At 42.8% G+C, this 20,826-nt stretch overlaps 1 protein-coding gene across 1 annotated transcript; it reads left to right on the forward strand.

Annotated features, from left to right (window-relative positions):
- Positions 1–1,434: 1,434 nt before the first annotated feature.
- LOC310929984 (guanine nucleotide-binding protein subunit alpha-11-like) lies at positions 1,435–19,090 on the forward strand (the record flags this gene model as incomplete). Its single annotated transcript, XM_083892863.1, has 7 exons — positions 1,435–1,983; positions 14,591–14,775; positions 14,920–15,074; positions 16,640–16,768; positions 18,193–18,322; positions 18,410–18,563; positions 18,900–19,090. The coding sequence occupies exons 1-7, from the start codon at positions 1,848–1,850 to the stop codon at positions 19,088–19,090; spliced, it is 1,080 nt and encodes a 359-aa protein (XP_083748989.1). The 5' UTR covers positions 1,435–1,847.
- Positions 19,091–20,826: the final 1,736 nt, after the last annotated feature.

The following is a 20,826-nucleotide window of genomic DNA, read 5'->3' on the forward strand; positions in this document are numbered from 1 at the left end:
TGAAGAAGTACCTGTAGAAATGTTGTACTTCAAACTGTACAGTGTATATATATGCAAGACAATAGAGGAAGTAGATGTTTGACATCACGATAAAAAGATAAAACATTAAAATAGACTGTATATGTCCAACATTCAATTATTTACAGTCAAAATATACTTTTAGATATGCACATTGACATTCTCCCTTTATACACAATTGTCATTTTAAACAAATGACCTTACTTTTGACATTTAATGACTAAATCTGACTGATTTAACGCTACAAATATCAACATCAGAGGTTTGATTTGCCTTAATTAATTAAATATATGCTCCTCTATTATCAAGTTGGATATATTGAAAATTAATTTTGTAGATGTATGAATTAGCGACATCAGGAATTATAATTCTACCCAATCAAAACTAAAATACATACATAGCTACGGAAGAGGATGAGGGCCACATGTAAAAAAAAATGGAAACAAATTAAAAATAATAATAATAATAATAATAAAAAAATCTGAGATTAAATTCAGAATCCTGACTTTTCCCCCCCTCTTTTCCTTCTTTTTTGTGTTATTATTATTTGTTTCCCAAAAAAAATTCCACATCTGTCCCTTATCGTCTTCCGTACATAGCTAATTATCATTGCGACAATAGAATTACGACGGGTCAGACTTGTGTTTTTGTGTTGTTGATATGTGTTAATGTTAATTGTCAAAATTAGCCATTAGCCATTAGCCATACTCGTCTGTCAATCAGCGCTTCACTATCGCGCCCGCGCCGTGTGTGTGTGAGTGTGCGTGCGTGTGGTCGCGTCGTGCTCGTGCGCGTCCACGTTGTTCCGATCTTCCAGCTGCTTGCAGTGAACACATCTCTAGCTTGGAAAAAAAAAAAAACGGACAGCCGGTGCAGGGCAACGCATATCCTCCCTTCTTCTCTCTGGTTGTGGCGGCAGCAGCAGTAGCAGCGGTAGCAGCGTTATATATTTGTCCCGTCAAAATGAGTCGGGATGTGATGGAGTGCTGTCCTCCTGTCATCGCTAGCTAGGCGGAGAAATTCCTTCAACCAAGCCTGCTGCTGAGTCAATCACTGCGGGTTAGCACGTTAGCTTTAGCCGAGGCGTTGCTTGCTTGAGTGAGCGAGCTAACGGCGTAGCTAGCAGCAGCAGCGCAGCGCTGTTACCAACAGTTAACGTTTGCTCCTGCTCGCGAGCGGACGCATCGCTGCGGCGTGGTTAGCGCAATAACGGTGAACGTTAGCTTCACCAGCGGGGACTGCTACTGCTACTTTTAATCATCCCCACCGCAAAACTAGAAGGAGAAGCGGGGGTTTTGGATGTCGCGACACTGCAGTTTTCAACCACTTTTGGCGGACGGTAATGACAGCGTTTGGAGCACGGTGACAGCAGCAGGGCGGACAGCGTTAAAACTCAAAAGTGCCGATATAGCGGGGGTTAATGACATAATCCAGGTGCTATTATTATTTAGTTGCTAATCTGTGCTAGCTGCAGTATTATTCTTTTTTTAATATTAGCTGCAGAGCATCCTCGGGGAGGCCCCACCGTCTCCTGGTTCCTCTCGCCTGCCCGTAAACTCTAGTGATTTGCCGTGAACACAACCGGGAGATAGTCACAGTCGTTCTAGGCTGGGGGGCAACTTGACAGCGAGGCCCCTAGCTTTTAGTCTCCCCTCCCCCGCCACACGCCCCGGTCCCGTCCATCCATCCGTCCTGCCCTACAGACCGCCTCTTCCTCCTCGCTTTGAGACACAAGCGAGGACCGAGGATTTTTTTTTTTGGAGGTGGGGGGGAAATTGAGCTGAGACCGTGAGCAAGTGGTTGGTCGGGTCCCGTCAAAACCAGAGGGGATGACTCTGGAGTCCATGATGGCTTGCTGCCTGAGCGAAGAGGCGAAGGAGTCGAAACGAATCAATGCAGAAATTGACAAACAACTCCGCCGAGACAAGCGAGACTCCAGGAGGGAGCTGAAATTACTTCTCCTCGGTACGTGGCCATGCTATTCCTCATGTGTCCCTGTTTTATTGTCACTGTCTTGTGTCGTTATATGCAAAACTAACCTCCTTGGGCCTTCTTGACACTGCTAGCAAGTGTGCTGTTGCTAGTGTAGTAGGTTGCTAGCTTAAATCCTGGTAAGATTTTCTGAAATGCGTGGCTTTTGTAGCGCAGCTGAGTTTTAAATTAATTAGCTTAGCGTGTTCCTCTGCTTATGAGCAAGAATAGGCTTGTTAACAGATTATTATCTCTTAATCTCTGTGTGTGTGTGTGGGTGTACGTACGTGTGTGTACGTAAGTGTATGTGTTCGTACTCGTTTCTGGTACCTCCTCAGGACCCATTCTGGTGTAAACACTGACCTTGTCAGCACCAGTGGACTTAAAGGGGGCCAAAGCCTGCCCCCCCACCCCAATCCATGTGGCTGTGGTCAAAAATAGGATTAAGATGTGGTTAGTTTGAGAGCATTAAGTGGTTGTGGTTAACTGTAGGCTGTGGTAGGCTCTCCAGGTCAGGGTAAGGGTTAAGGTTTTTGGGATGTGAACATGACCATTTGAATTTTTAGAATGCTTAACCCTTTAAGGTACTACTCAACCGTTTGGTCGACCACACTTTAAGTCACTATATCTTCTTGAAAAAAATGCATCAAGCGGAACTCACTAACACGTAAAGGTGCATTATGTAATAAATCTAAAGCAAATGGTCATAAAATCCTCCTAATATGTCACAGAGACTCAGGAATAATGTTCATATAACAAACTGAACTCACCAACAACAACAGTACAGACACAATATTTGCATTAAAAAAATATTTTGCAGACTGCAAATCATGTTTACGTTTTGAAATCCTTCTTTTGGCGTCAGGTGGTGCCACCTACCGCCGTCTACCAATCATTGCAGTCAGTAGAGCCTCTGCTGCCGAGCAACCACGGGTTGCCAGTTAAGTCAGAAAACGAAACCTAAAATACCTCGGTGTTTTGAATTTGAATATAGTAACCGTTTTTGGCCACATTCTTACATATGGTGCCTTTAATGTGACTTGTTCTGAATGTTGTACTTTATGAATTATGAAAACCAGGTGAACAGACATCTCAACCGTTTGGTAGAGGCCTGTATCTGAAATACTGTACGGTCTAATTTAAGGAAAAAAATATAAAAAAGATTTACATTTTGAAATAAAAATATATTGATTGTTGTTATTGTCATCATAAGTAGATAAAATAAAATCATATAAAATGCAAAGAAATAATTTTTCCTTTGCTTTTTTTTTGGTGCGTACCTTAAAGGGTTAATATCTAAATGTATATGAGAGGCAAACGAAAGATGATTTTTATGGGCTGCAAACAAATACCCAGTTTTAATGCAAAAAAAGAAGTCTGAATAAGACATGCAAATGCTTTTAAAACTCGCACAAAAACCTGTGTGTGTTGACATTAGTGTGCAGACAACACCCCAAATTAGTAAGATGTCACTGTTTATACACCGCTACATGCTAATCAGCTTTAATATAACCAGTGTGCTTTATTAGCGATTGTCGCTTGGTAGCAGAAGAGGCAGTAGCATTGATGCTGTTGCATAACAACTGTACATTGGCGGTGCCCCCATCTAGACCTTGCTTAGTGTTCATTCTTTTTTTTTATTATTTATGCCTTTTATTATTATTAGTGTGCATTGCAACCAGTGTCACAACTATATCCTTCTGGCGGACAAGGATACGGAGGGATTTGCCCCCTCATCCTGGAATATAGCTGAGTAGGTTATCTATTTTTATAGCTGGTGTGTGGGCAGGTGGGAGCTGCTGTTGAACAAGTTGCGCTGTGCTGCATTGATTCATAGTTCTCTGGACACAAAAGAGGAACATTTGGGCTGTGCTTTCCCCGCAGATGCACTCAAACTGTTTTTTTTAAGGAAATGCATTTCCAACACTGTAGGTGAACGATTTGAACACACTTCAAGACTGAATGCTTCTTGGGGAAATAAAAGGGAACAAGAAAAAAAAATCAGATGTCCATTTTAGGACAATTAAAAATATCTAGGTTGCATATCCGTGGTTTTGGAATCGTTTGCTCTCATTTCTCGGCCGTCAAAAGCAGACCTGGTTATTTGACATGTGTGTCTCCTTTCATTTCCCTGCTGAATACCTTTGCTTGTAGAAGTAGGCCAGTTTGGAAGAGTCGTACTGTTGCTGGGACGTGTGTTTTAATCCATGTTTTACGTCGCTGTTGCACTCTGTGCATGCGTGTGTGTGGACACTGCTTGTGTTGCGAGTTCTCTCGTTTCCATTTCTGATTTTCGATTATTTAAGTGTCGGCTTGAAAGGCTAAAAGCAAGAACCGCAGTCCACCGCGCTGTAAGTGCCCTATCCTGTGTGTGTGTGTTAAGTCTGTCACTGGACGCCTGGATAAGGATGTGTAAGGCAGGATTAGTCCAGGTCTTAATAGGCTTGGTTAAACACATCCGCTGCTCAGACTTTGAGATGTCACTGACTCCTATTATCCACAGACACTGTTCTCAGGCCCCACAGCTCCCCTTTCCTCACCGATGGCTCAAATTACTTGTAGTTTCTTGGCATTTAACCGCCGTGCCCGATCAGGTTTACGTTTACAGACGAGGGAAAGTGATACTTGCGTTATTTGGTCGGTGCATATCGAGACCTGAGCGTTTAGAAATCTTTGTAGATGATATGATAGAGGGTGCTTATTCTGTCGTCGGTGCACGCTGAACTGCAAATGCAGGACTATTTTTGCAGCACGTGCCCGGGATTTGGTGCAATTTAGCTAACAGCTTCTTCTGGCCAAGTAGGCACGTTTTTATAGTTGTACATAATGTGCAAACTGCAGACCTGTTGTAGCTTTACTACAGAAATATTTTAGTGGCGGTGCCTGCAGTCCCACAAATTGTATACTCACGTCTGTTTTGTCTGGTTTTTTTAATAGAATAATTGATGTGGAGAAGACAAATCTCCAGTGTGAGGAGTTGTAAATTGAATATCTTTTGGGGTTTGGACAAAAACACCTTCAAATACAATCAATTCATTTTCACAAAGCCCTTCTAAACGACTTCTGTGGTCTGCCGAGAAGTCCAAAATGAAAACATGACCACTTTACAGTGTTGTAAAACAGTAAACGCTCACATTTGTGAAGCCAGAACGAGAGAAGGGTTGGCCTTTTCTGGTCTTGTTTTTTTAAATATCCAAAAAGTTAGTTAACTTTTCTTAACATAATTAGATTGATATTATATCTGAAGGATTTTTTTTACTTTACAGCCAGGGTATGATGCCACAACAGCCCTGTCTCAACTAAACAGTACCACGGATCGTTACGGTTACTTTTGTAGGTAAAAGCCATTACACCTACAAACTCAGCCGCTTGGTCAGAAAATAACAGCTTTGCCAGGGCTGCAACACTGCCCACAGTCTGACTGCCTGTCACCGAGCGCCATATCAGGCCATACCAGCAGCTTCCTGCTCCACAGACCAGCGGTTTGCCTCTACTTGGTCAAAACATAGTGGGCCCAGGAGCCGTGGCCCCTTTGTTGCATAGGGTAAAAGTGCTGATGGAGGTAAACTGGAAACTGACAGTCAAGTGGTCAAAAAAATAGGGGTTACACACACATTTCCAAATAAAAAAAATATCCCTGACAGTGATGTCAAATAAATTTGGCTAATCTATGAAGATGCTGTGGACATGGGTTTATTTTGGCAGTCGTTTCTAAAATCCTCATAGGTTGACTTCCAGGTTAAGACGTCCCTCAGAGATGCAATCTGAATGAACCAAGGAGAAGGTCAGGGGTCGGGCTCAGATGTTTATCGCTGACCTTCCCTCTCTCTTGTGAAGACGTCTTATTTTGATCATATATGGTAATAGGGATTTTCTGGCTCTACTCCTCAGTGGGTTGTGTATGTGAGTCTGTGTGTAAAGTATGGTACATATTAATGTCAATGATTGTGGAACTATGTGGATTTGATTGGAGTTATTTTGAAACGCTCCGTAGACGAACAGTGTTCGTCTTGGTGATGTAATGTATTCCATATTAGCGATGCAAGATACTGTACTCTTTTTTTGGACACTTTCTTTTAGCTGTTGTTGTTTTTAAAGTGCTTTATAAATAAAGTTGGATGGGATTGGATACAGATGTATACATAGTTCCCGAGGCCCAACTTCCTGACAATCCTAATCATCGTAGTGCTGTCAAACGGTAACGCGTCAACAGCGTTACCGGAAAAAGACGTGTGTTGACGTCATGTTTACGTGACTCCGTGATTGTTAAGATGAGTCTGTAAAGTAACGCTAAACTTTAAAAACAGACGCACACATACGCAGTACACGGGTACGCTGGTTATTTGTCGCGCTGCTTTTTTTTTGTTTAATAAACAGACCGCTCCAGTTCGACTGTAGGCGTGCTAATGGCGCTAAAAGGAGCTAACTGGTAAACGGTGCCTGGACTCCGGTGTCGCGGCCCGTAAACATGACGTCACGCGCGTCTTTTTCCGGACAGTCGTCATGGAAACGTGTCATTCGTTAACCTTTTGCGCAGCACTAAACCGTAGCTCTATTTGCGCCGCTGCAACCTGAAATAAGAATTTGAAATTTGGAAAGCCTGGTGAGAATCGTGCATCTCAAATTAATGTATGGCACAGGCTAGTATGAATTGTATAGATTGTATTCATGTATGCTCAGTAATTTGGCCACATATGTTCCCAAACTGTGTCTGAAGTGCGATTTGAAAGCGATTGGATCACTTATGTTAATGCCAGGCTTAAAAGGGCTAGAAATGTGGAGCAATTAAATGTGATCACGCTGAGCATGCACTGCTCTGCTTCCACAGTCTGTCTCCACTAAAATATCTCTGTGCTGATATAAAGGCTCGCTAGTGTGACCTAGCTTCAGCATTAGCTTCTCTTGTTATTTACTATCCCTGACGACCAGTACTTTGTTTTCTAACCCATGTAAGAAGCAGGAGGTGGTCAATGTGATAAACCTGCTTTTTCCCCCATCCTTCCTTCATTCATTCAACTTTGTTGGTTTAGAAAATAGTTTGTGTATACAATGGGAGGAATGAGCCTACTGCCTCCAGCACTTCCGGTAGTGCATTGCAGTTTATCGAACGTGGTTTACCAGAGGCGGTGTTTTAATTAAACAGGTTGACGATGCGTCAACAACAAAAATTCCGCCTTTGACAAATCTTAATCGTCTACGTCGTAGATTAATTGTGGCCGCCCTGATGCAACTAAAGCACACAGAGTGTGTGTATATATATATGTAACCACATCCAGCTAGTCCATATCTGGACTTTTTCTGCAGTAAATACTCAGACACTCACACTCATTGTCTCCCTCCCATGGCGCGGTGTATCATACACCACTGATATTGCTCACTAGCTCACACTCACACACACGTTTTTAAATGGGGTCATGGCTGGTTCTCTGGAGATATGGGGGTGAATGAGGCTACGTGGTGACTGTCCCACATACTGTTGCTACCCTCGGGTCTCCAGACAGGACGTTTGCCTTTTCTGCTCGCTGCCTGTTTCCTCAGCCGTCTCTGCTGACAGGGTGGCATGTTCATTCCTGTCGACTCCCACCAGCTGCTGTGTACAGTAAAGCCCACACTTCTCTGTGATCACACCAGCGATCGGCTACCGCCACCTCTGTCACTTTTGACTTTTGATATTTGATTTGGAGCGGTTGTGAATTGCAGTGCAACTGTGAAGACCTAGTGTCGATACAGTAGATGGTCAAGATTTTCTGTTTCTGTGGACCAGGAGTAAGAAATTGCCCTAATGCAAGTGCTGTGGCTGCCAAAATACAGTCAACATCTAGGGTTTTGGTTGTGTTTTTCATTGCCTCTTCATACCTCTCGATGTGGGCGGAGTCGTCGTAGTACAGTTGCACCGTGACGCCCTTTTATACACAACACAAACAATGGCGGACATTGAGGCGAAGGTATACATAGGCTCAATGTATATTTGATCAGATGTACCTTTCATTTAGACGGCAACTGCGTTTTTGGGGCTTAAAAACTGAAAAAAATTAACCCACCCTCCACCGTGGAAATCTTAAAACGCTCCACCGTCGCATTCCCGTCTAAAGGGTTGAAAATGCAAAAGTGTGCTCTGAGCTGCTCACGCTGGCTATCCTCCCGTACGCGTTGACGTCAGATCCATGTGCAGTACATACAAACAACAAACATGTCGGATTATATCCATCAGTCGGACATTCAAGTTTAGTGCCTTAGCTGCTACTTCGCGCTACTAGATAGAAGTAGAAGGAAGTTTCAACACATGCGTGCGCTCCTGGTGTTGTAGTATGGCACATCACAGTGCCACCTAGCCACCTGGCATGCATACTTCATCAAACTTCACACACTTTTTGCGTCACCCTGTGCATGCAGATTTCCACCCAAAGACGCTGTTGTGTAAAGCTAGCCTTAGTGTGGACGGACCACGGACCTACAGTATGCTAGCTGTAACTCTTGTTACTGAGTTTGATTCTCGTGTCAGACATCGTGCCCATGGAAACAGGCCTTTAGGGTCCGTACCAACGAGAACAGGTTTTTATTGTAACATACCAGAGCTTAGGCTTGGGCAATATCGATTTTATCGATTAAATCTAGTTTTTTAGTCCGGACAATATAAAAAAAATAAAAACATTGATCATTTCTACTCTTACTACGGTGTACCTTTTGCCCTAGGGAGCTTCCATGCGGAACCCCCCCTACATGTTTCCCCTCCGGACATGCAAACGGATGCACACATAGCGACAACACGGCTACCGCAAACGAGTGTGAGAATTTTGTTCCCAAGAAAGGACGAGTATCTTCAGTGATTCGGAACTGGTTTGGTTCTGTATGGTTACGTTCTATAACATACCAGTGTTTTGGGTGTCCCAAAAACGCAAAATGATGACATCATAGCCCCACCTCGCTAACCGAACCCATAGCTAGCTTTATGTGCAAGCCTTGCATCCTCTTCTCTGTTTTTGTTGTATTTATATTTTCACATACAGGCCTGGCACATAATACCACAGCGTTTAGAGATGGGGTTTTTTGCAGACTAAACCATTGCTGCTAATCTTTTATGAGGGTTTTTATTTCAATACAGCAGCACTCGGCTCATGCTCAACGGTGAACAGACAAAGCTGGTCCTGAGTTAAATGGTCAAATGAGCGTGTGTGTGTGTGAGAATGTATGTGCAGCGCATGCCGTAGCATGTACTGTATGTTCACATTTACAGCTCTGCAAACCCACGCACAGGCAGCACTCAGCAGATGCAGAGGCATCAGATCACAAAAGCAGCAGCAGCAGCAGCAGCGCCCAAAAACAAAAGCAGTACCTGTTGAAAAGCTGCGATTAAAAACGAGCGAGAGGAGGAGTCTTGATGTTTGCCGTCAGGAGAAAGAGGGGAAAGAAATGGGCCGTCGCAGTGGAGGTGATATCCGTGCCTTGAGGTTGACCACAGGTTCTGTGTGTGTCCACAGTTGGTTAGGCAGCTGGTGAGTGTGTTGTGTAGCTCCGGGCCGTCTTGGCTCGATCCCTTTTTATGTCTAAAAAAGGCCAGTTTCCAAGAGGAATTCAGTGAAAGATTGAGACTCGCGCTTTTGCTGCGATTTAGACTTGTGACTGTCTGACTCATGTGTACTGACTTTCTAGGTCAAGCCCAAAAACACCTATATGATGCTAATTTACTTCTGTGTTTTTGATCGTATGTTGACTTCTGCCACATCCATGCAGAGATGTGTCCTCTGTGCTGAGATTGGATTGTCATGCCCTGCCTGAGAAAGACCGTTCATAAAGCCTGATAAGCCAACAGCATTCAAATCCACGGGCCGTTATCTTTATGTGTATTTGCATGCAGGTTTACCATGATCCCCTTCTCCTGTTCATGGAAAGCTTTGACTGACATTGTAGGAGAAAGCCAGGTTTTAGCAAGGATGAGGCCTTTCGTGGCCTGGCTCGATAAAGACTCTATGAGCAGACCGTGTTAACAGAGCAGGCTCCATACACAAACACACACACGCCCTTAAAAAATGTTAACTTAAAGGGTCATTTAAAGGTGCGTTGGAAGAACAAAATGTCATCCTTGCTAAGATACAGGAACAAGTACACACGTCCGCACATGTAGACAAGGCAAGATGACAACGATGATGTGGCAACGTCGACCAAAACTGCTGACAATGGTGTGTCAAGTGTATCATTTGCCGTAAAGAAGGTTTATGAACACGAGCAACTGGAGCTGGTTGAGTCCTGATTCAATCGGATCTTTCACCCGTGTCTTTAAATTAACCCTTGAGTGGCGAGTCTCTAGCATCATTAACCCAGATCAGTTGAGACCTACGACAATTTAATTTAAAATGATAAATGGCGCCACACACAAACCTCTTGCAATATTAGCTGCTAGTCCGAGCCATCTTAGCTGCCAAGTTATATAGCTTACAATTTCATAGCCTATGAAGTGGAGCTGTTTCCTAGCAGACGAGAGTAGTAGGCTAATTCTCAACGAGTCAGTTTGAACAGCAAATCCACAACAAAATGGCGTATAGATGTAGCATATAAAAATGACGTCGGTGGAGTTGTATAATAGTTGAGACATTGGGGCTAGGACTGCGTTTTCTTGGCGATTTAGCAATACTCACTCAAGTGACTAGCATAACCCGGATCAGTTGAGTGAGTGACTCAGAATAACCCGAATCTTTAAAAAGAATCTCGTTTGCCAGGCCTACTAGCAACAGTTTTAATATTTACGTTTTATTTTTGTTTTAGGCTCTTTTAGAGCTGCAATTTTGCGATTATTTTGGTAATCATTGACTTTTTGAATTGTTTGGTCCATAAAATGTCAGAAAATGTTAAAAAAAAACATCGCTCAGTGTTTGTCAAACCTGGAAATTACGATGTTCTCGAACGTCTTGTTTTTGTCCACAAACCAAAATCATTCACTTTTTAATGATTTCTTTGTCATGTGGAGCAAAGAAACAATGAAATATTCACATTTAAGAAGCTAAAACAATCAGAAATGTTGTTTTCATCGTGAAAAATGCTTCAAAGCGATTAATCGATGATCAAAATAGACTCTTTATATCTCATAAATATATAATTTTAATGCTCATTGTCACCTGGTCACTTGTGATTTGGTCTGTTGATCCATACTTTTTACTGTCTGTCGCTATAATCTTGAGCGTTCTTTTCAGTTTCCCTCTCTCTCTCACACACCGGTAGCTACCTAGAACAAAAAGCTTCATCAAACCTAAGTAGTGTACGAGCTATTAAAAGGTGGCCTCCTTTTTCTAGGTCATTACTAAAAAAGAATGGATGGAGCGTAGTTATGAATATCCAAAATTCTTGACAGAGTGGGATGAGAATGGAGGGGCATAAATCTCGCCAAAGGGAAGTGAGAAGGGGAATGTGATGAAGGGGAGGAGGAGGAGGAGGAGGAGGGGATGAGCTGGCGAGGGCATGGAAATGGTTGTGGCTGACGGTGGTACGATCTGTGGAGGAGCAAAGAGAAGACAGAGGCTCACAGTGTGTTTGTCTGGTGAACGAGGGACACGACGGTGAAGAGAACAGAGTGGAGGGAGATCTTGTGACCGGGGTCACGAGAAATAAATCAGACATAAAGTTGATCCTCTTGCTCTTTTGCTGAATCACTCGCTACTTACTAGCAAGGCAGGATGGGAGATGTGAACACAATCTATGTATCTGTACTTGACTCCTTTTTTTTGGCAGGACCTTCAGGTTTTTTGTTTTTATGACTAACTTGTAATCGCCAGAATCACAACGCATTGATACAGACGGGAGAAATTCTACAGATGTTTCACTCTGAGGCTGTTTTCCTCTTATGGACGCAGTGCTGAAACAATTAATCGATTACTAAATTAATCGATTCATTGGTTTGACGTTTTTTTTCAAGATTAAAACAAGATTTCGGATTGTTTTAGCGTCTTAAACGTGAATATTTTCTTCGTTTCTTTGCACCACATAACAAAGAAATCATTAAAACTAGTGCTGGGCATGTTAATGTTGGGTTACGTTAATTAACAACTGTTAACGGCGCTAATATCGTCAACGTTAAGTCATATTAACGCCTGCCACGTTTCCGTGACTCCCGATTGTTAAAATGAGTCTCTTACGTTTAGTAAACAGATCGCTCCAGTTTGACTGTAGGTGCGTTAACGGCGCTAAAGGAGCTAACGCAGCTAACTTTAGCTTTGTGAATGTGAATATTTTCTTTGTTTTTTTGCACCACATAACAAAGAAATCAGTAAACGGCGTCAACATTAGCGTATATTAACTCCATGAAAAAGACGCGCGCAATGTCATGTTTACGCGACTCCCGATTTGTTAAAATGAGTCGCTAAAGTAACGCTAAACTTTAAAAACAGAGGCACATATACGCAGTACACAGCTACGCTAGTTATTGTAGCGATGCTCTTTTCATTTAATAAACACATCGCTCCGGTTCGACTGTTGGCGCGCTAACTGCGCTAAAGGAGCTAATCCAGCTAACCGGTAAGCGGCGCCTGGACAGCCGCGTAAGCATAACGTCGCGTGCGTCTTTTTACGGTCAGTCGTCATGGAAACGTGTTATACGCCAATGTGCGCTGAGTAACGTCGGCGCCGCTAACGTGCTTACATGCTAATTAAAACTGAATATTTACCGTTACAGTTTCTCGATTAATCGACGAAGGAAATAATCGTTAGTTGCAGCTCTAGCTGAAACAAAACAAAAATGTTTAGTTTTTGGATTATGGTATTTCTTCCAGATGCTAGCTGTGGCGACTGTTTGGTCTGATCCTGGTGTTAATAGGAACCCCCTGGTATTGACCTCAGATCCCCCCCTCCCTCCTCACAGTCTCTGTGGAGCCAAGGCCCTTCTTCTTCTTCTTCTTCTTCTTCTTTTTCTTTGTGGTTACACCAGATGATGAAGAGCAAAATGTAAGCCTGAGGGGCTCATAGTTATATTTACTGTCTGCTACAGGAGAGAGTCGAGAGAGAAGGGGTGGATTTTTATTTAAAAAAAGAGAGCGATGGGAGAAGAAGGGAGGGGGGGGGGGAAACTCAGGAACTAAAGGAGAGGGAGACAGAGGATGGGGTTGCCATGGTAACAGAAATATGGCTGCTCTTCAAAAACCTTGAATGTAGGTGGTGGTGAGATGAGTGTATGTGTGTGTGTGTGTTGTTTTTTTCTCTCTCTTCCCTCGTCGTTCCCTTTCAGTTTTGCAGATATATCACGGATGTGTGTTCCCTTTTGATTTCACAGTGTTGAGATGCCATCGATGTCTTTTTTTTTTTTTTCTGTGTTTTTTTTGGTTGGCCTGGGGGTGGCGTTTCTGGGCATGAGGGACGAGTGTGAAATGTGGGTTAGGGCAACAGACCCCCAAGCAAGTATGATCACTTGTAGACCTTTAAAAGCCTAAAAGTGTCACTAAATTCAGACACAAATGATGATAACTTGAAGGTAAACGATAGGTTCCTTGCACTTTGTGACGGGAGCCGTTTCATCCCCTGGCACATAATAATTATTTTGAATTCACATATATTTGGCTCTTTTGTCTCATGTATAACCCTGGAAACCTGACACAACCTGGAATATTCCACTGATCATATTGTACATCTAGATCTAGAAGACAGGAATTCTGCCTTTTGACTCTGACCTTTGAGCATAGGCCTTCTCCGTGATGATCTAGGCCAAGTTCTCTAAATTGCTCTTATTAGATTTTAGCCTCTATCTTCCCGCCCACTTGTCTCTGCTCTTCTTCCTGGAAATATTTATTTCTTTGATTCTCTCTGGTTTCCAAACTGTGTGATAGCATCGTGACGTCGCACAAAGACGCTTTGAAAAGCCAGCGGTCTTAACTTAAGTTTAGGTAATTAGCCTCGAATCCTCGCAGAGGTATTTATTAATCTGCGAAACCTGCTTATATTGGACATCTGACGTTAATCGGGTTTTGAGTGAAGTGGTACTTAATTACTTTGGTTTAATTTTTACGAGTTGGTGCAGATTTACTTATTGATTCAATAGAAAAGTCCAGCATTTGTATTGATGCCCATAAGCATTTTTGAGATTCAATGAATGCACTCTCGTCTTTGCAATAAGTCATTTTTGGAGACGTGTACTGTACTTAACGCTTCTCTTTTTAAGTTGCCTGATAATTCGGTGTATATACGCAGGTAAAGGAAGGTACATTACGTTAGGTGTAATATGTGCTAACGTAGCATTAGCATAGGCTAGCATGTCCGTCACAATGCTCTGTCACCTTTGTATTCAGTTGGCTTCCACTGTGTTTGGATTAACTGGCTTTTCCATGATTTAATACCCTGTAAATCCGAGCCTTTTTAGCTAATTTATTTTCTAATTGGTTCACTTAGGCTCAAAAGGCAACTGGGTGCATTGTTACTAATTGAATCTCGAGATCATGTGCAGATTTGTTTCCCCCAGCAGGTACAGTCTCAAGTGGACCAATGTTTATTATCTTATTGTTATTGTCTGTGATTAAACTCGGTGTGAAAACCCTGAGTCGTGTGATAAACTGAATCCACGCTGGCTTAGTGATTTTTTTTTTTTTTTTTTTTTTTACTACCTTCTGCCTTCTGTGTTGTTTTTCAGGTACTGGAGAAAGTGGCAAGAGCACCTTCATCAAGCAAATGAGGATCATCCACGGAGCGGGATATTCAGACGAAGATAAGAGGGGTTTCATCCGACTCGTTTACCAGAACATCTTCACCTCCATGCAGGCCATGATCCGAGCCACTGAGACCCTCAAGATCCCATATAAATATGAACAGAATAGGGTAAGCACTGACACACGGGACTAGGTGGAACTATTACTGTCAGATCTTTATCTGGTTATTCTAGGAAACACTGAAGGTAAGCTGTCTCTGTAATTCTGCTTGCACTTTTATTTGATTGTGTCCATGTCTGTGTGTCTTCTCCAGTCTAATGCCATGCTCGTGAAGGACGTGGACATTGAGAAGATCTCTAATTTCGACCAGTGCTACGTCGTAGCCATCAAGACCCTGTGGGCCGACCCGGGGATCCAGGAGGCCTACGACCGCCGCAGAGAGTACCAGCTGTCTGACTCCACTAAATAGTACGTCTGTACTGTGTGTGTGTTCTTGTACTTGTGGCATACTGAGGACCAGTGAAGGTTTTTTAACCAACAAAGTGAGGTCGTTTTTACGAAATGGGGACATTTTGGCCAGTCCTCACTTTGTTTTCATTGAAATCACTTCCTTAGATTTTAAACATGATATACTCTGTTTTTTAACAGAGCTCAATCAATTTGGTACAAAAACCCGTCTCCACCTGCAGACATTTTATGGTACTGCACTCAGTAGTTTTTATAGATGTCTGTCTAAAACTTTAGAATGGTATTTATGTGAGCGAGTGTGACAATGTGCGAGTATGCTTGTGTAATTGTGTGTCTGTAGTTGGTTTGTGGACACATTTTTAGTAGGTTTGTTATTCTCAGCCTTTAGCTTTTGCAGAAATTTACATTGTGTGTGCATGCGTATAATTACCTTGTGGGTATTGCGACGTAAGTCTTTTACTTTACAGCGTTCAAAATGCACCAAGTGAACTGAAAACAATAACTGATAAATACGTAATAAAAGTTTAATGTGTCATTTAGGTTTCTGCGTTGCTGTAATTTAATGTGATTATAAACTAGGGATGTCTGACATTAACCTAGCCGGTTCTGCGTTGGTCTTCATGAAGGCGACTAGTCCTGTTAGTGTTTATGCTAGAAAAGCTCCCTAGCACACACACACACACAAGTTGATCGTCTCTTGCCCCCCCTGACAGTGCCGGGCTGTTCCTCTTGCTAAAACAACACATTTCACACAATCATTCAAGGAATGAACACATCCTGTAAGCACTCGGACCTAGACTCAACACGTGACCAGGAGACTCATTCATATAATATTTAGATTTATGCTTTGTAATCCGTCTATGCCCCTCCCTCCATATTATGAACCCCATACTGCTGTCTCAGTTTAAGAGAATACACACATTTTTAATGGTCATATACCACTCTTATTCTTTATTACGAGGCGTCTCAAATGTCTTTATCTTCACAATAGTGCGACAAAAACCACAGGTCAAAGACGATTGTGCCTAAAAAGGTGTGCGCTCATTGTGTTGCAATGTGAACGGCAGCCACATTTGTCAGCTCTTTGTTCTGCAGTTGTGAGTTTGTGTGTAATGATTTATGAAAGGAGGCTGCTAAAACTCGCTTTTTTAGTGCTCCCTGGTGGTGAAATGCACACACTACAAGTGTGTTTCAAGTCTGCCATGCATGCAGTTGTTTGCAAAGAGATGACTTTGACATGAATTATTATGTTTCTTTGAGATCAAACGTGTTCAAACTCTCATACCTGAGTCAAGGTGTTGTTTCTGATGCTGAAGTCACTGATCCTGCTTCTTTTTCTGCAACAATATACACATGCATTCACTTAAATGCACATTTCTAATTGGAAAAAAGGTCATTTAAACAACCAAAAAAGTCCTATATTGGTTTGTGGATGCAGAAAGTGTTGTGTTTGGCCTTTTCCTTCTTCACCAGGATTGATCCACACTTCCTGGAATGGCCCGTCACGCTTTATATAACTGTTTTTGCCTTCTCTCTTTTCTCTTTATCTCTCTCTGCCTTTTTAGTTATCTTTCCGATCTGGATCGTATTTCCGATCCCGGCTATCTTCCCACGCAGCAGGACGTGCTCAGGGTGCGCATCCCCACCACGGGAATCATCGAGTACCCCTTCGACTTGCAAAGCATCATTTTCAGGTAGAACGACGCCCTTCATTGTTTTTGTGTCCTCCACCATTCACTGAAAGAACCCTGATTTTTAACTTTTACCTGAGTGTCTCTTAGCATTTTAGTCTCCCTACGTTTTTTTTTCTTTCACCTCCTGCCAACAGCAGAAATCATACCACACATAATGCAAACCCCCAGATGAACACCGAGTCCTACATTCTGGTGCCCGGCCTGTAAATGGGTCACCTCCTCCTCTTCCTCCTCCTCTTCTCTTTGCCTGGCAAAAGAAACGAGGTCGTCCTCTCTGGTGTAGGACTGTTATTTTGGGCAGCAGGTCCTGCAGGGCCTATATTGGCCCCAGGTCTCTGTGGACCACAGTGGACTGGGCCACCACCAGAGGGCACAATTGTGCCGCTCTTCTAAAAAGACGACAGACGGTGCACCTGGTCTGGAGTCTCGCACCTGTGCGTCCCATGCATAAACTTTAATTTTTGGCACTTTTAGCAATAAATTGTGCATGTGGTGTTTATGTAATCAGGTTTAGGGTTAAAAGGTTCTGGATTTGACAGAAGACGGCTTAATGAAACTGGGACTAAGAACTCCCTGATGAGTGAAGGTTGACTTTGTCAAGGAGAAACTTCCACCAGGATTTCACACATTTTATCAGCGTCGCTCTCTTCATGAACGGATTCAACGAAATCAAACTTTCAGCTTCGGTTATTTGCGCGCAGATCTGAACATACAGTTTCCCCATGTCTCTTAACCATTTCTCTCTTCCTTTGCCCCTTTTTTTGAGCCCCATTTGTCATCTTCCAAGTGCATTTTGGTTTTGCCACAGTTCAGAAAATGTTGAGTTGACCTTAAAAATAATAGGATTTCCTAAAATGTGAGTGTCTTGACTTTTTAAAACTGATCTAGACACACTACCGTTCAAAAGTTTGGGCTCACCTGTACAATTTTTGTTGCGTTTTCCATTAAAAGTCAGACTTTTATTCATCAAAAGAGTTGCAAAATGAATAGAAAATAGAGTCAAGACATTGACAAGATGAGAAATAATGATTTGTATTCAAAATAAAACTGTTTTCAGCTGTGCTTACATCATTACACAAGGGTTTTGTAATCATCCAATAGCCTTCTAACGCCATTAGCAAACACAATATACCATTAGAACACTGATAATGGGCCTCTATACACCTATGTACATATTCCATTAAAAGATGTTTGCAGCTAGAATAGTCATTTACCACATTAACAATGTATAGAGTGTATTTCTGATTCATTTAATGTTATATTCATTGGAAAAAAAGTGCCTTTCCTTCAAAATAAGGACATTTCTAAGTGACCCCAAACTTTTGACTGGTAGTGTACGTCTTTTTCTCACCAGGACAGATGATGATAATGTGTTTTTTGTCCCTCTCGTTTTTTTGCTTCGTCATTTCTTTGCCGTCACCCAGGATGGTGGACGTGGGCGGTCAGAGGTCAGAGAGAAGAAAGTGGATCCACTGCTTCGAGAACGTCACCTCCATCATGTTCCTGGTGGCGCTGAGCGAGTACGACCAAGTCCTGGTGGAGTCCGACAACGAGGTGAGTAAACGGTGGAACCGTCTGTGTCTTCAGAGAAATGGTCTTTACAGATCTGATCTAATCTATTCTTTCCCTCCGCTCCACCAGAACCGCATGGAGGAGAGTAAAGCTCTGTTCAGGACGATCATTACCTACCCGTGGTTTCAAAACTCCTCCGTCATCCTCTTCCTCAACAAGAAGGACCTGCTGGAGGAGAAGATCTCCTACTCGCACTTGGTGGACTATTTTCCTGAGTTTGATGGTGAGACCGTTGTTTCTTTTGAGTAAATTTGCAGATAATGGGAATGCAGACGCCGTCAGCGTTAACACACGGCGTGTTTCCATGGTGATAATTTTGATAATTTTAACCAATTTTTGAAAATCAGGAAATGATCCATTTGCCCTGATACACTTTGACAGTGAGCTGACTTTTTTCTCAAAAAACAAAAAGTATCTCGGAATGACTACCATCCTATAGAACACTAAATAAGGACATTTCTAATATTCTAAGAATATGAGCTGTGATGACGTCATGTGACGCGGTAGAACTACACCACACATGTGAAAAGTGACCTCACCGTCCATCTCTGATTTCCAGGTCCTCAGAGGGATGCGCAGCAGGCCCGCGAGTTCATCCTCAAGATGTTTGTGGACTTAAACCCGGACAGCGACAAGATCATCTACTCTCACTTCACCTGTGCCACGGACACTGAGAACATCCGCTTTGTGTTTGCTGCCGTCAAAGACACCATCCTACAGCTCAACCTCAAAGAGTACAACCTGGTGTGAGGGCTCGCGGGGGGGAAACGACGACACGCCGCGCTCCATCTCCTCCATCTCCTCGTCCTCCTTCCTCACCACCCCCACCACCACCATCCCCATTGCACAAACGCACACACCCCTCCCTTTGGAAGTGTGCGTTACACACACTACACCATGCCTGCACACACAAACACACCCCGACAGAGCCCCTCCAGTTCCACACATCACCTCCTGCTCTTTCACCAAAGCTCGCCCTCTTCTTCTTCTTCACTTGGCAGCTTGTTGTGTCAGAATTCCTTTTTTTTTTGTCTCCTTTGCGAAGCTGCTCGACGCGTCAGATTAAGATTTGGCTCCGGCTCTGACACACAAACCTTTACATGGGGCTGTACAGTGACTGAAGGGGTCTTTGTCTGTGTGTGTGTGTGTGTGTGTGTTTGGACTTGAAGGAGCTGTGTTTTGGTGAATAGCGGCATCACCCTGCGGAGTCGACCCTCGGGGGGTGTGTGTGAGATTAGATCCTCCGTCATCTCTGGTGTGGAGGTGCGTGCACGCCCGTATCCACACCCGTGTGCACGCCCGGCGACTAAAGACGAAGACGCTCCAGAGGCCGAGGATCCCGTCTCCGCCTCGTCTCTATGAATGTACCCCCCACCAGTATGAGCATCGCAATTGCAAAAAAAAATATAAATATATATATATATAATGAAGTCAATGCATATATATACACACTTAAGAAAAACAAAAAAAGCACGAGGGGGAAACGGCGAACGAAAATCTCTTCATTTCCGAGGTTTTTACGATGTTTTTAACGTTAATTTGTTGCCAAGTCTGCGTCCATTGATGAGGAAGATCTCTATCTTACGTCAGGATCGGTTTGAAGGTTTCTGTGTTTTCGTGTTTTAGGCTTAATCTCACGGCTTCCCTTCTCCCAAACGTATGGATTCACGGGGGACGATCTTCCGTGTGACACTGATGACAAATACGCACACACACACACACACTAACTTTTCGGAATGACACTAGCGGCGGGGAAAAGAGGACTCGGCGCTCCTCGTCCTCTGATTGGTGGAAGTGCGTTGTAGACGTAAGTGTGATGTCATCACTAAGCGAGAGGCATTAATCCCAAGTCGCGCTACAAGACTTTCAGCGATATCGTTAACTCGGAGACGAGTTTTAGCGAGTAGCGGGGATCAGACGGTGGTTAATCAGAGAGAATAAGTGGCATTAATTACAACCGTAGACCATATTTTATGTTAAAAAAAATGCATAATCGAAACAGGAAATTCACAGATGTCTCCTTAATTAACGCTACCAGCTTTGTCCGTTTGTCCTCTAAATGGGGAACATCATCGGAAAAGCAGAGATATCCATATACTTTAACCAAAACTCTGACTTTGAAACGCAGAATTCTGATTTTATAATGAGAATTTTGACTAAACTCTACAAGTCCAAATGAATAGTTCTGAGAATAAAGTCAGAATTCAAACTTTTGACTCAGAATGAGTTCTGACGAGTCTCAGAATTCTGAATTTTTTTTATTCTGACTTTATTCTCAGAATTCTGACTTTATTTATTCTGACTTGTTGAGTTTAGTCAGACTTTTAAACTCAGAATTCTGACTTTATTTATTCTGACTTGTTGAGATTATTCAGAATTCTGACTAAACTCAACAACTCAGAATAAATAAGGTCAGAATTCTGACTTTGAACTCGGAATTCTGACTTTATTTATTCGGACTTGTTGAGATTATTCAGAATTCTGAC

The sequence above is a fragment of the Microchirus variegatus genome, assembly GCF_963457635.1.
Source record: "Microchirus variegatus genome assembly, chromosome: 7".
NCBI lineage: Eukaryota > Metazoa > Chordata > Actinopteri > Pleuronectiformes > Soleidae > Microchirus > Microchirus variegatus.